Consider the following 15278-nt stretch of genomic DNA (forward strand, 5'->3'; position numbering starts at 1 on the left):
CAGAATTACAAACTGACCGATTACCCAAGATCCTCCTGGGATCCCAATAGTGCCCAATTATGCGGGAAAGCAGTAAACACTACACGAGAACAAAAAACCAGTATTAAAACAGTGAGGGATACACTTTTAGATCATATTGACAGTTACATGCACAGTACATAATGCATAGTTTACTATTAAGAATCTTTTTGGTAGAATGAGATAACTTGGCCCAGCAATTTCAAAATAAATTGAATTTGAACGCAAATACAGTTAGATTCTCTAATAAAACTGGTAAGACCTTTATTAATGAACTGTTTTTCTTTGTCTCAGATTTGGATAGCTCTAGGAAATTTGCCTACTTAAAAGGAGTTTGTTATCATTTGGGGCACTAATGGAGGTGATACCGGCGAGCTTCCTCATAAAATGACCACGTGCTTACATAAACCGGGCTCTGACCTGTCCCAAAAATATCTTAATTATTTTATTCAAGGGCTTACGGATTCAATCAAAGACCCGGAGAGCCGGGTTGGGTAAAACGTTTCACCCGCCAGCTAATGCGTACAGGGACCCTCTTTCTTCTTCGCTGGTATTTAGGCCAGGTTGTTAAGACGCTGTTTAAACAGTTTAGCGCGGTGCCGAGAGGCGTAAATAAACAGAGCGATTACCACGAACTTTTCCGCGGTGAACGTGTTCACCTGAAGCTGACTAACCTTTTAAAAAAAAAAGCCAAACAGCAGAAGGGGGGGGGAAACGAGACACACTGTCTACGAGCGCCGGGAGACCGAAAACGCGCTTTGTTTCTAACGAACGGCGGTGTTTGTTATCAGCGCTTTAATGACACCAACACAAAGGGGGTCATCCTACCCCGGCTGGTGACGTTCGGACGCTTCCCAAATATTTACAAAGGGGCTAGAAAACGTCTTTAAATAGCGGCACGGTGACGAACGCGCCAGAAAAAAAGGAGGAAGTAGACTTTTTTTCTTCTTCTTTTGTTCCTGAATCTGTGCCCACTGCGTACTCTTTCCTCCCTTGTTTTGTCGTTTGGTCGCATCAAAGATTTTTCAGTCGATCTAAAAGCACTATTTTAAAGGGTGTTTTGACTCATTGCAGATGTCCACGTGCGTTTAAAAGACGAAAAAGCAATCAACCCAGCACAGCAGGACTGGGGGGATCATTAGATTTTTTGAAATGCAGGACAATAGATGAAAATTCCAGAAATGGAATAATGGGCATTATGTTCTATCAAGACTTTTCAATTAATTAATTGATTTTCAAATTCATTTTTTAATTGGTAGAATGGAAATGGAAACAGGCTCCAGCTCTGGTACACATGGGATATGTTTACAGGGCAGAAGTTGGTTTTAGTTACAGTTCACTTAAAGCCCAGATACCAAAGGTTATGGACATGTTATTGCAGGAAACTCCCGTCCTGGGATGGCTGCAGTGTCTGCTGGGTTTTGTAGTTTCCTTTCAAACAGCAGCCAGTTTAGGCTGTTGAGAAAGCCAGCCAGAGGGCCCGCGTTTGAGACTGTGTATTAGTGAGCTGCTGGCCGAAAGTGTGCCCCTGCCACGGTTGCCATGGGGACGGTGTGAATGTGCCACACCCTCAAGAGAATTGTCGACACAGGGGAGGAGGTGGACTTCCTGTTCTATAACTACCTCTCCACCAATCACAGTGCACACCTCCCCCAGCACTGCAGAAGTACATTTTTATATTTGTACTTTTTTTTTTTTGTAAACACTGGTTGCCAACATGGGGCTGAACACATCCAATTCCCACCCTAATCAGGAATGTAAAACTATCTGCAACGGCAGCCATGTTCTGCGAATGAACCCCATTGCCGATTCGGGAGAGCGTAGACATCCACGGCTCTCCTCCGAAACACGTGGTCTCGTCTACCTGCTTCTTTTAACACCGCAGACTACAGCTAAGCTTGTATCGAATGGAGTCTGAGGAAGACATCTCATATGTAGCCTCCACATGGATGGCAAGAGTGCCCAATCAACCAGTAGGGGTCGCTAGAGAGTGGTGAAACTTGGACTCTTGAAGCCTTCTGCACCTTGGGTGACGCAATTGAGAGTGGCTTGCACAGCTCACTGTCTCTTATACAATCCATTTAAACAGTTGGCTATTTCAACTGAAGCAACTCAGGGTAAGCACGCTGCTCAAAGTAATAATGGCAGTGGCCCAACTAGGAATCAATCCTGCAACCTCCAGGTTCCAACCCCGGTTTCGGAACCATTACAGTACACTGTTGTCTGTCCATCCAAAACCGAAAGCCAGCCAGGTGCTGTATATTCATTCTAACAGCTTTAGAAGAGGATACATGTATGTAAACAAGCCCCGCCCCACCATGTCAAATCCCCGCCCCTAGCCCCGCCCCCCCGCTCTCTCACCTGCATACATGTGGTAGGTGAGCCTCTCGATGAGCTTGAGCACCGTGCCGGCCTTGATGATGGGTATGCCGGACTTGGACTGGACGTTCTCCTCGAAGACCACGTTCTCCTCGGAGTCGGGCTCGGCGAAGCGGTAGAGCTCGGGCCCCGGCAGGCGCACGTGCTCGTCCTTCTCCTCCTGCAGCATGGTGAGGTCCAGCATGCGCTCCAGCGTGGAGCGGTACTGCAGCGAGATCAGCGCCGCCATCCAGCTGCTCTTCTCCTCCGCCGACTTGGCGGCGAACACCACGCTGTTGCCGTCCTTCAGGATGATCTCGAAGGCGTGCCGGTACTCGCCCTCCTTGTCGTCCTTGTCGTTGATCTGCACCTTGCGCATCAGGAACTTCTCCTTCAGCCGGTACTCGGCCGCGCTGGCGCCGGGCAGCCGCGGCTGCCCGTGGTTGGACTTGCAGCAGATCATCAGCCCGTCGAACAGGAAGATGTGGCGCTCGTGCTTGGCGCCCACCCGCGTCAGCGTGCCCTCCATGATGAACTCGTTGCAGCACTGGCCGATGTCCTTGCCCTCCCAGCCGTCGATGTTCTTCTGGATCTCGCTCATCTTCTTGATGGCCAGGTGCTTCCCCTTCATCTGCTGGCTGTAGAAGCGACAGGCCGACTCGCTGCGACCCCCCCAATTATTGTTTTTTTTGGGTGGGGTGGGACGGGGTGTGGAGGGGGATAAGAATGAGAGAGGGAAACGTGGGTCAGAGGTTCACAGCACACCGCGACAACACCAATGCAACACTAACGCAGATACAATCAGCATTCGCTATTGTGAAAATTTTTTTGCGGCAGATTACTGATCGGTATGCAGTACTACGCTTCAATGATTTCTTTGTTTGGACCACCGATTTACAAAAGGCTGGCAAAAACACTGCGACTGCCACAACACACATCTGATGATTTACTCTCTCCTCAGGTACAGGTCAGTCTGGAGATTTGTGGGTTTTTTTTTTTTTGGGGAGGGGGGGGGGGTTATAAAATCAATCAAATGAAAAAGAATCACAGAGGGTTTTGAGAAGGACAATCGACACAAGGCTCTACGTTAGGCTACGTTGCGTAAACACCAGGAAAAATAAGCTTACTTTTTGGACACAACTCTGGTCAGATCTCCAGCTGACTAGCGGCAGGGCGACCCGATTTGTGCGCTTTTCCCCCGACACCGGCGCCTCAAAGCACAGCGAGACCGTCAGCCTCCCGGACTGAGCTCCGCTCACAGACACGAGGGGACCGCGCGCGTGAAACAGTCTCCGGCTCTGCACAGGATGTTCGCCCCACTCACATCGCATAACAAACATTACAATCTAAAAACTTCACCTCACATGCTTCAAATGAGTAAACTAAAAAAAAAAATTATTAAAATAAAAAAAATCACGAAATCAAGAAATCCACACTAGTTGCCTAAACTTCTAAAAACTAAACTAGACGGTAATTTATTTATTGTGTGCGTACACACGTACATAAAACTATTTGTGCTCACAAATTAAAGTTAAAGTTAGGCTCTCGTGGTCAACGGGTACGTTGAAAAAAAAAGTTGTCGCTGGCGTAGACGAGCCGGGTCTCGGTCTAACAGTTTTCCCGTCCGCTTACAGGTCTGACGGCCACACAAAGGAGCGCCCGGAGAAGGACAGGAAGGGCACTCCGCACGGATAAAACCCGCCGAGGCAGCCAAACGCGCGGCGCGTCCGCGGCACCCAATCCGTCAACCCCGTCCCCTCCCGGCAAAGCAAGAAAAACATACCGTAAGATAAGCCATGTTTTCCCCATAAAAAACGCCTACCAACGACCAAAAACACCCACGAATGAGAAGAAAGAAAAAAAACCAAAAAACAAAAACCAGTGAAAGCTTAGGTCCTCATGGTCGATGCTGTCCGCGTCCTTAGCAGAAAAATCACGTAAAATAGGAGGAACAGCAGAAAAAAAAAGAGAGATAGATGAACCGGGTTCTATGAAGGCTGATAGCAGGAGTGCCGCTCAGGGATGTCTGTACTTTTCCCCTCTTTCTTTCTCCCGTTCTCTCTCTTTCTCTTTTTTTTTCTTTCCCCGTCTAAAACTGGGAACAATGACCGTGGGCAGCAGTGGTCTGCACCCTGACGCAACTTCCCACAGACAACACAGCAGGGCGGCCAACGAACCCGGCCCGCCCCCGACCCCCCCTGACCCCCCCACCCCAACCCCAACCAACCCACCAACACCCACCCAACCCCCTCCCTCAGCAACAATTGTTTTTAGGGCAGAGTGAAACTCAGGACTGGTGTGTGTGTGTGTGTGTGTGTATGTGTATGTGCGTATGTGTGCGTGTGAATATATATGTGTGTGTGTGTGTGTGTGTGTATATATATAGATATATATATATATATGTGTATGTCTGCATGCGCATGTATGTGTGCGTGTGTGAGGGAGGATGGGAGGGGTACAGGGAGGGGGTGATGGGTTTGGCGGGGGGGGGGGGGTCCTAGGTGGGCCAGGCCAGGAAGCGGAGGGGGGCGGGGGGCCGGTGACCCTGTTACCTCAGCCTCCTCTTGGCCAGGCTTTTGGAGCAGATCCTCTCCATGCTGCACTGCAGGTTCAGCAGGGCGGTGATGGCCTGCTTCAGACACTCCTTATCCTCCTCATCCTGGCTCTTCTCCTCCAGTTGCTAAGGGAGGAACGGAGGGAAGGAGAGACAGAGAGATGGAGGGGGTGGGGGGATTGGAAAAACAGAGAAGAAAAAAAATGGAGAAAGAAAGCTGTGGTCAGGTGGGTTCTGGGAGGAGGCCACAGGCTCAGGGCATAAGGCCGTCCTCATGAGGGGGATTAGAGTTCAACACAGAGCATGTTCTCTCCCTCTCTCTTTCCCTCCCTCTCACTCTCACCCCTCTCTCTCTCCCTCCCCCATCCCTCTCTCTCTCCCTCCCCCTCTCTCTCCATCTCTTTCCCTCCATCTCCCTTTCTCTCTCTCCATCTTTCCCTCCATCTCCCTTTCTCTCCCTCTCTCTCTCCCTCTCTCTCTCTCCATCTCTTCCCCTCCATCTCCCTTTCTCTCTCTCCCTCTCTCTCTTTCCATCTCTTCCCCTCCATCTCCCTCTTTCTCTCCGTCTCTCCATGTCCCTTTCTCTCTCTCGAGTGTGCGTGTGCTGGCACTGTGTAATCTTACAGACAGTATGCGGCTGCCAAACCAGCAGCTCTTAGGTGTGAAAGGGACTTATATTTGCCACGAAAACAGGACATTTTCTACTTAGAATGTTTTAAATATTGGGATAGATAAATCATTGTGACTGCTTTGATACCCCCCCCAAGCCAAAATAAAACACCCTTCTTTATGAGTCTCTTTTTAATCAAAGGCTATTCATTTTGGCGTTATTGCTGTAGCCACACAGGGGTAAACCTGCTCACACAGCAGACTGCAAAAACAAGCTGCGTTTACGAATCCACAGATCAATATTCAGAGCATTAATAAAACGTCCCAAACGATTTAAACTGAAGAACAAAACAGGGCAGTATGTGAAGACATCAGCTTGCGGACACACTTCCTGGAAAATGGTGACTAAAAATACATTTTTCCACACGGGTCTCCCAATATTGGTCCTCAGATAATAATGACTGTAGCTTGTCTGGTACAGTAATAAAACCCTTGCAGTCAAAATGTAACCATTTACCAAACATGCACTTTTGCAGGCATCTCTCAATTAGACTAAGATCCTACAGTATTCATCCAAAAGGTTGTTCAACTTATTTTAACCACAGATAATCAAACACCAAAAAAAAAAAATAATGCAAAAGATATTCATTTTAAATTTCACATTCAAAACAGTGCTGCCACTTCCCATCTCTAGCTTCACAATTCCAAAAATACAAGAACTATGTGCTTATTGCGCATTCAAAAAAAAAAAAGCCTGCAAGCAAGGCTACGCATTTATTACTGGGCAGTAATACGTGCTGGAGTACGTTCTCGCTCTTTGGGCCTTTTGGTGCTTTGGTACATTTCCATGTTTCGGTCTGCAGACGAGACAAACCGGGAGCCGTTGTCATGTAAAAGGGACCGTCGGCACGGAAACGGTAGCTGAGGAGGTTCTGAACTCAAAGTGCTGTTCTACATTTCTCTCCTCTCCATCTCCCATGTGGCTCTGAAGGCATTGTTTCCCTGACACTCTCCTCGGCTATCTGGAAAAGCAATTTAAAAAACCTGCAAACCGGGTTCCCCTTAATAGCCATCCATGCTACATTCTGTACTCCTAAACCTTTTATTATTGGATGACAGCTAGAGACAGCCCGAGATGCACTACGGTCTCATTAAATGTTTTTGTTATTATGGGTACTCGATCTATTAATTTTAATATGCCACTTTTCACACCAACGTGTCCCAGTGTGCTGAAAAATTAGAAGGAATGAGCAAACTACAGGCAAATCACAGAGAAGTCACTTCTGCAGGCTTTACTTGGCTTGTTTTTCGTTATAACGATGAGGGAAATTGACAAAAACATTCCTCGGGAACTTGGCTGTATCGGTCCACAGCTCCATTATATTTTTGGCCCTTAACCTGCACACTGGAGGCACAGACAGAGACAGGTCACTCAATGACAGTATTACAGTATTATAAAGAGGATGATCATATCCTACTCTGTCAGGCTGAGATTTTTCACAATATTAGACTATGCCGGGTTTGATATTGTTTAGAATATCAAACTACGGCAGGCTGAGATAGTTCAGAATATCAGACCACGCCAGGTCTATTAAATTAGCAGCTCAGGGGTCAAATGCTGCTGAGGACTTACTGTAGGCCCTTTGGAAGACAAACAAAAACACAAATCGCCTTCTCAACCAATCAGAACACTTGACTGGACACATTAGTTCTGTTCTGTCTCAAACTGAGAGGCAGCCTCTACACTTTGGCCTGGATTGTGGGCGACGCCATTTTGTCTTTTACCGAGGAAAGTACGAGCCGTCTCAGTTGCACTTCCACAATCCAAGAAATCGCGTCTGTCCCACAACAGAAAAACAACTCCGAGCCCCCCTGCCCCCCCCCTCACCTCCCCCACCCCCCACCCCCCCAGTTTTTCGGGACCGCTGTAATCTGGGCGCACGGCTCGGGGCATTTCTGAGATTTACTTTCACAGCGTCCTGTAAAGCGGCTTACAGGCCCAATCCTGCCCCCCCCACCCTACAAAATATCCCCCCCCCCCTAAGACTCAGGCCACAGGGAGCTCCTTGTGACTCCAGCTGGAGGCCCTGATCCCCGAGGAGTCACACCGACGCCACGCGCCGTTACCCGTCGAAACGCCGTCCGCCCTCGCCGAGCGGTGCCGAGAAGCTACGCGACGGGTCGACCGAACGGCTCGGTGCGCGATGGTACTGCCGCGCGCTCAAAATAAGAAGACGTTTATTCTGCTCGATAGCAAGGTGCAACAACGCGTTTCATCAATCAGCACCAACCCTAATCAAAATTAAAGCGAGATTACAGATGTTTCCTCTTGTTGTTGTTGTTTTTTTGCAGGCATCTTTTCTAACGTGTTTATTTGCGGTTTCCACAGTTCTGTTGCCTCCTGCAGAGGTGAGCATGCAAAAAAGCGGTGTACAGTGAACTCCTCTATTTAACTACAGGTCTCTACCTTATTCTTCCTGGGGGTCAGATCTTCTGTAGAATGGTCCACATATTACTTACAGAACAGTGAAGTGCGATGTATTGCAGATGAGGATTTTATAAAAGCATAACCATTTAACACATGCAGAGCTACGACTTATTAACCATTAAATCGTAGGTTTTTTTTGGAATGTTTGCTTTCAAAATTTTACATCAGTGTTCTAGTTGTTTTCAGTTACCAGCAGTGATTCTTACATCAGCATAAGAATGTTCAGTTAAGAACGTTCTAATCACATATTTGTGATCTCACACTTAAAGGGTTATTGTAGTCAGTAGTGGGAGGTGTGCTGACACAGTGCTGATGTAGAGCTGGACGCAGCCAGAAGTTCTGAGGTAGCACAATATTAGCTTTATTTTTCTCTCAGAGTAGAAAGGGCTTAGACTGCATGTATTTTTATGGCATTGGACAGCTGCAGGTCTGGGCTCTTACCTTTAAGATCTCAAAGTAGTGCAGACAGTGATAAACGGGAGTCAGGAGCAGCCTGGGCAGGACGTACTGGACGGCTTCTTTAAAGCCTTCAGCTATGGACTGAGGGACAGGACAGGCGACCGTTAGAACTCAGCGACTTCAAAACAAACGCACTCAGCAAACTGCTGTTTCTTATCAGTTCATGACAAAGGCTTGTGACAGAAATAAAAAAACTGGCTGTTTATTCCAACATAAATGGCATTTCTTGCGGTTACCAAAGTTACAAGAGAGCCAGGGGGATTGTTGGATAAGAGAGGGCCCAGGGATTATGGGATAGGAGAGAGCCACGGGGATTGTGGGATAGGTGAGAGCCAAAAGGATTGTGGGATAGGAGAGAGCCAGGGGGATTGTGGGATAGGAGAGAGCCAGGGGGATTGTGGGATAGGTGAGAGCCAGGGGGATTGTGGGATAGGTGAGAGCCAGGGGGATTGTGGGATAGGTGAGAGCCAGGGGGATTGTGGGATAGGTGAGAGCCAGGGGGATTGTGGGATAGGAGAGAGCCAGGGGGATTGTGGGATAGGTGAGAGCCAGGGGGATTGTGGGATAGGTGAGAGCCAGGGGGATTGTGGGATAGGAGAGAGCCAGGGGGATTGTGGGATAGGTGCAAGCCAGAGGGATCGTGGGTTTGGAGAGAGCCAGAGGGATTGTGGGATAGGAGGAACCCAAGGGGATTGTGGGGTAGGAGAGAGCCAGGTGGATTGTGGGATATGTTAGAGTCAGGGGGACTGTGGGATAGGAAAGTGCCAGGGGGTGGTAGGGCAGGAGAGAGCCAGGGGGATTGTGGGATAGGACAGGGTCTCACCTGTAGGTAGAGGGCAGCTCCTGGCTTGGACAGCTGGCTCAGGAAGTGGTCATGAAAGCCCGTCCTCAGGATGTCCTGGGCATATGACTCGTACGGATCGAAGGCCAGCTCCTGAAGGCACCACAGAACAAGACACACGTGGAGGGGGCGGTCTGGGATTAACCCTTTCAACACCAGCAGACTATTAAAAATAATATTTCTTTCACATGATTTCACATGAAGTTTTCATTAGAATGTCATCATTAATGTATTTTTGAAAATTCTCTGGGAACAGCAGGAATATTTTCCATTTTTCCTGACAACTAGAGAGTTAAAGTGTTTAATATAAGGCATTTGAGCCAGGTCAGGTCAGTCCCTATGCAGTCCACGTGAATTTTCCACATTCACTGCATACCAAGAGGATGAATTCATTCAAATGAAATTCAAACGAGCCATTTTTTCTTTTGCGCTAAGCCTGATGTATAACATGCAACACGTTCCACAGCCTAAACATCCATCTTGGTAAAAACCTCTTAAAACTCAACAGCATGCAGGCAGCCTCATAACTCATACTTGTTATGAGAATTTTGCCAAAATCCTCAGCAAAAACCACAGGTTTTTTCTTTTTTTTTTGCCAGACAAGGCACTCGACTTGGCTATTTTTACCACTCAAGCTGGAGCAATCATACTGGATCACTGTTAAATTCAATATTTTTCATGCTTGTCGGGTGAATAATACCATAACAGTACGGATTTCTTTTTTATAATTCAAACTGTGGAAAATACATGAGGTCAAGTTGCACACAAAGGTTCAAGGACGTAAATAAATTGGCAAATGTTGGCAAATGTCTTCTGCTATGAGCCATCGGAGAGAATGAAAACTTTCTTCCACTAGAAGGCCAATAAATCTATATTTTTCTGCACTTAGCCTGCTTAATCAGGTAAAATGAGGATCCTGCCGGTGGCTCCGCCCCCTTACCTCAGCCAGGTCCTCGAAGCAGCTGCCCACCAGGGGGTGCGGGCTCCCCTCGTCCGTCATCTCCACAGTGTCCTCGATCAGACCCTGGAGCTTCACCGTCAGCTCGTGGACGTCCACGATGCGGCTGAAGATGTTCTCCACGTCCTGCAGGGGGCAGCAGAGAGCAGGCTCATATTTGCATTCCAATGCGGTAAATCCAGGAAGTGAACACAAGTTGACTTCTGCATCAGAACGCCCGCTAAATCGCACAAACGCGAACAGGATGCGGGGTGCAGGACGGGGGTGAGGGCTGGGGGTGAGGGACAGAGGTGAGGCGCGGGGGTGCGGAACAGGGGTGTGCGGGACGGGACGTACGTGATGGGAGAAGAGCTTGGTGTTGGACGCGAAGGGCTCCCGGAACACCTTGATGATGAGGTTGAGGTCGCGCAGGTACTGCCGCACCTCGGCCATGAAGGTCTTGACCAGGTCGTAGTAGGTCTGCTCCCCGGAGACCGACGGCTCCTCGTCCATCAGGGGGAAGCCGCTCAGGTCCTCCTCGTCCTGGTGGAACATGTCCATCAGAACCTGCGGAAGGAGGGCGAAATTCGTACACATCCCCAAATAGACTTCAGGTTCATTTCAGCAACTTCACATTCAGTTCAGTATCTTCACATTCAGTTCAGTATCTACACATTCAGTTTGAATTCAGTATCGTTCAAATACGTTTTCATTCAGTTAATATTCAACATCATTCAGCTTCATTTTCAGCCAGTTCACATTCAGTATCATTAAGTCTCGTATCACAGACGCCCTGTGTCTGAGCCGAAATAACCAGGCGCGCCGTGACCCTCCGCGGAGGCGCAGTGCTGTCGGACACGCCTCTCTCTCACCTTGTCGGCGCACATGGCCACCTTGATGTCCTGCTGGGAGATCTCGTAGTGGCGGATGTTCCGCACGTAGTTCCCCGCCAGCTTCAGGATGTCGGCGGAGATGTACTCCAGGACGGCCACGATGTAGACCGACACCTGGTGGTCGATCTTGTACCCCAGCACCTCCTGGGAAAGGGGTGAAAGGGATTGTGGGAAAACGGTGAGAAACCGCTCCCCAAGCACTGCGGCGTTCCTGACGGGAATAATTCCTCGGGAACGCCAGGAAAAAGGAACAATCAGCAGGTAGTCATGTATCACCCCCTTCCACTTAATTAGGGTCTGTTTGCACTTAAGTTCACCTCAGATTGCTCTCACAGTAACTTATGGGGGAACAGAAAACAAATAGGTTTAGTCATTTGTTCAACACTGCTTTCGTAATCGAGCCGGATGTTATGACCTCACTAATTACACACAAATTGATACGTTAAAAAGTTGCCATAGTTGTGTCAATATTTGCATCAATGCATCAATATGTATGATATGATACAGTGACAGTTCTACGTCTCCCTCTACTGGCCCATGCTGGTATGACACCCAAAAAGCCAACAGTTCCATTAGCCAATAATTCACCATAAAAGTCATTACATCACCGATTACTGGAGACACACAAACCACAACTGTCAACACGGTTAGCTAACTTGCGTCATGTACATGTGTACTCACGGTATTTTGCAGTCTTTTTTTTTTTTAGCCAAATACCCTCCTAAAGATTTAATAATGTAAATTCAGTCATTTAACCCTTTTAAGGTACAAGATAACAAATATGTGTTTACAATGTTTTTAACTGAAAATTCTAATCCTGATGTAACAATCACTGCAGGTAGTTGAACGCAATGGGGTTCTAGAACACCGACTTAAAATTTGGAAGAATAAAATCCCCCCCCCCCCAAAAAAAAACCCTTCTTTTTAAAGGGTTACAACTGCAGCATATGTTGATTAACCGAGAACGTAAGTAAAATAAAAAGCACTTTCGCGGCTTTCTGCGGCTTCGTGATTGGCCGCGGGAGGCGGGAGCACCTTGAGCAGCGGGTGGATCTTATCCACGGGCAGGGCGAGAGGGTTCCGCCGTTTCCTCTTCTCGATGGCCGCCTGGGCGTCCGCGATCGCCCACTTGTCGATGGGGTGGGGGAAGCTCTTCTGCACGCGCTCCTGAGAACCGGGCGAGGAAAACAGAACACAAATCTATACGCGAACTGGAACAAGCTGTAATGCATTTTAAAAAATAACAGCCAGTAAATCCATTTCTGCCAGACATTTTAACAATCAAGCCATAAGGAATGGTAGTAAATACTGAGACAGATAAAGTGCACGAAAATAAATAAAAAGTAAATTAAATAAACCAAAAATAAATAAATTAACCATCAATTTACACAATGTTAGTTCAACTCCTTTAACTTCCACCGTCCATTTAAACATGTCCCTACACCAGGAGTAAATCAAATCATTTAGACAGGATGCAAAACACAAGCACGGATGAGTATCTTTCCAACATCCCACAAGGAAAACGGGGGGGCAAGCCAGTGCACTTTGGGGGATGGGGGGGCAAACTGGGGAGGGGGGGGCAAAATGAAACCAAAAAAATCCATTTTTCTAGGGGTAAACGTGAAAAACATGGTAAACCCCAGCAAGGTTGCCGTGGTTTTACCATGCCCGGTGGTTAAAGCCTTAACCACAAAAGCACCTTCAGATCTCAAACCGATCCATCTGTGTGCGGGGCAAATAAAACAAGAACAAAGCAAAGAGTTCAAAAAATGAAGCGACAGAATCGTCAACAAAGCAATCGCCACTTCCCCCCAACCAAGAGATGAGCTACGGGCATGTAATGGCCAGCAGCGCCCTCCACTGGCATTACTCCAGAAATGCCTGCTCTAATTCACCTGTAAATATTAGCAAGTTATCGTGAGAGAGTGAAAAATAAACAAGCTCAACATCGGGGTTGTGGGTGCACGCACACAAACGCACACGTGAAAACACGCGCACGCACGCACAGCAGACACACAAGCACGTACGCACACGCACACAAACACACTTGCGCGCACACACAGGCACACACAGGGGTAAAATAAAGAACCACTGCGCCTCACTCCTGTGAGGGGCCAGTGAGGCGCAGTGCGTGTTTTCTCCCAGCAGGGGTGGTGGCTCACCTCCACGTCCTGCACGGTGCGGGGCTGGGCCTGGCACAGCATGCTGAGCAGGAGGAGGATCAGCTCCTCGATGTGCTGCAGCGCGTCCTCCTTCGACGACAGCTGGGGGTGCACCTGACTCAGCACCTGCACGTCAGGGGAGAGAGACCACACAGCTGTACACAGGCTTGAGAGACCACAATGCTGCACACAGCAGACCCTCAATGCATTAGAATAGCCTAGGAGACCACACTGATGCACACAGCAGAGTGTCAATGCATTATAATGTTACAATAGCTTAGGAGACCACACTGCTGCACACAGCAGACCCTCAATGTGTTACAATGTTGCAATAGGAGACCACACTGTTGCACATAAAGGATACTCAAAGCCTTACAATGGTTTAGGAGGCCACACCATTGTACAGAAGGGACACTCAAAGCCTTATACCAGATCACAGGTGTCAAACTCCAGTCCTGGAGGGCCACGGTGTCTGCTAGTTTTTGGGGTGTTCTCAGCAAGTGTTTCACTCCACACACCTTGTTCTCAGGGCCTTAGCTGGCAGCTGACTGGAAGGAAAACACAAAAACCTGCTGACACCGCGGCCCCCCCCCCTCGCGATTCAGTCTGACACCCCTGTACCAGACGGAGAGACCTCACTGTTGCACACACGTCAGGAGAAACCGAACCACGGCTCGCCGAGTGCCAGTCACAGCACTAAATTCGGCTGACAGAGTGGACAGGAGCTTCTGTAGCCAGTGGGCCTGAATAACTATTTATTATTTATTATTATTTATTTGCATCTGTTCCACAGACGTTAGAAGTTAGAAGGCTATTAAATTCAGAACCCATTCGGACTCGGATATTTCACAACACTAGCGACTCAAACATGTGAAAGCGAGCGATTTACGCTATATTCAAATATGCTATTGCTCCAAAGATCCAATATTCAAATTACCCAACACCTACAAAAAAAAAAAAAAAAAAACCCTGGCTTAAAAAAAAAAATAAATGAGTAATAAAAGTTGAAGGCCAAAAAAAATAAATAAAAATGAGACTGATGTGTGAAACCCCGGCGGCGTTTCCAGGAGCTGACTGCGGGCCGGCGTGGAAAAGGTCTTTCCTGGAACGCTGAGTCAGGACGGGCAACAGCACCGCCACAACGGGCACCCGGCCAAGCCCGCCCGGCCAGAACATGACTAAGCGAGAAATCTCTCTCCCTCTCTCCCTCTCTCTCTCTCTCTCTCTCTCCCTCTCTCTCGCTCGCTCTCTCACTTCTTTTCTTCCCCCTTTGCCCTCGCTCACCCCCCCTTTATGGAGTGCCAGTATTTCTACAGAACCTGGCAGGACTTCAAGAGCACAGCTTAGAGCATCATAAAATCAAGAGTGCCTCCTCAGCGTACCAAACATGGTCTCTCTCTCTCTCCCCCTGTCTCCCTCTGTCCCTCTCCCCCTCCTTCTGCCTCTCTCTCTCCCCGTCTCCTTCTCTGTCTCTCTCTCTCTCTCTCTCTCCCTGTCTCCTTCTCTGTCTCTCTCTCTCACTCACTCTTTCAGTCCCTCTCCCCCCCTCCTTCTGTATCTCTCTCTGTCTCCCTCTCTCTCTCTCCCTGAGTGGGCAGTCACATGACACAGTTTTGGGAATGGGAGCATGTGCTAGGGCTGGAGCGCTGGTGCCGATAAGGCACTCTCAGACATTACTGAAAGTGCGGGGGAACGGAGGGAGGGAGACGGGGAGAGAGGGAGAGAGAACAACACCACTCAAGCCAGGCGTTCAGTTCTGTGCTATCGATGTTACTGCTGCTGTTGCTATTAGTGCTACTGCAGCTCGGATAATTAGGGGGCCAAGGGTGCACGGGACCCCTGTTGTTTTTTGCTTTATTTTTTGATTTTGCTTTTACACTTCTTATTTTTCGCCCATCAATTTTAACCCATTTCCCATGCTCAAAAACTTGCAAAATTAGGCAGGCATGTCCGGTATGC

At 48.3% G+C, this 15278-nt stretch overlaps 1 protein-coding gene across 2 annotated transcripts in view; it reads right to left on the bottom strand.

The window, feature by feature from the left end:
- The window catches only part of LOC118220672 (son of sevenless homolog 1-like), a 50995-nt gene that overhangs the window by 19476 nt on the left and 16241 nt on the right, over positions 1 to 15278 (bottom strand). For both annotated transcript variants that reach the window (XM_035404731.1, XM_035404730.1), the window contains exons 2-10: positions 13320 to 13445; positions 12193 to 12324; positions 11137 to 11301; positions 10622 to 10831; positions 10268 to 10411; positions 9310 to 9420; positions 8469 to 8567; positions 4929 to 5056; positions 2380 to 3038 (exon numbers count right to left, since the gene is read on the bottom strand). In XM_035404731.1, coding sequence (XP_035260622.1) covers positions 2380 to 3038; positions 4929 to 5056; positions 8469 to 8567; positions 9310 to 9420; positions 10268 to 10411; positions 10622 to 10831; positions 11137 to 11301; positions 12193 to 12324; positions 13320 to 13445 — 1774 coding nt within the window. The remainder of the gene's footprint in view (positions 1 to 2379; positions 3039 to 4928; positions 5057 to 8468; positions 8568 to 9309; positions 9421 to 10267; positions 10412 to 10621; positions 10832 to 11136; positions 11302 to 12192; positions 12325 to 13319; positions 13446 to 15278) is intronic.

Source organism: Anguilla anguilla, chromosome 2 (assembly GCF_013347855.1).
Source record: "Anguilla anguilla isolate fAngAng1 chromosome 2, fAngAng1.pri, whole genome shotgun sequence".
In the NCBI taxonomy this organism is placed as follows: Eukaryota; Metazoa; Chordata; class Actinopteri; order Anguilliformes; family Anguillidae; genus Anguilla; species Anguilla anguilla.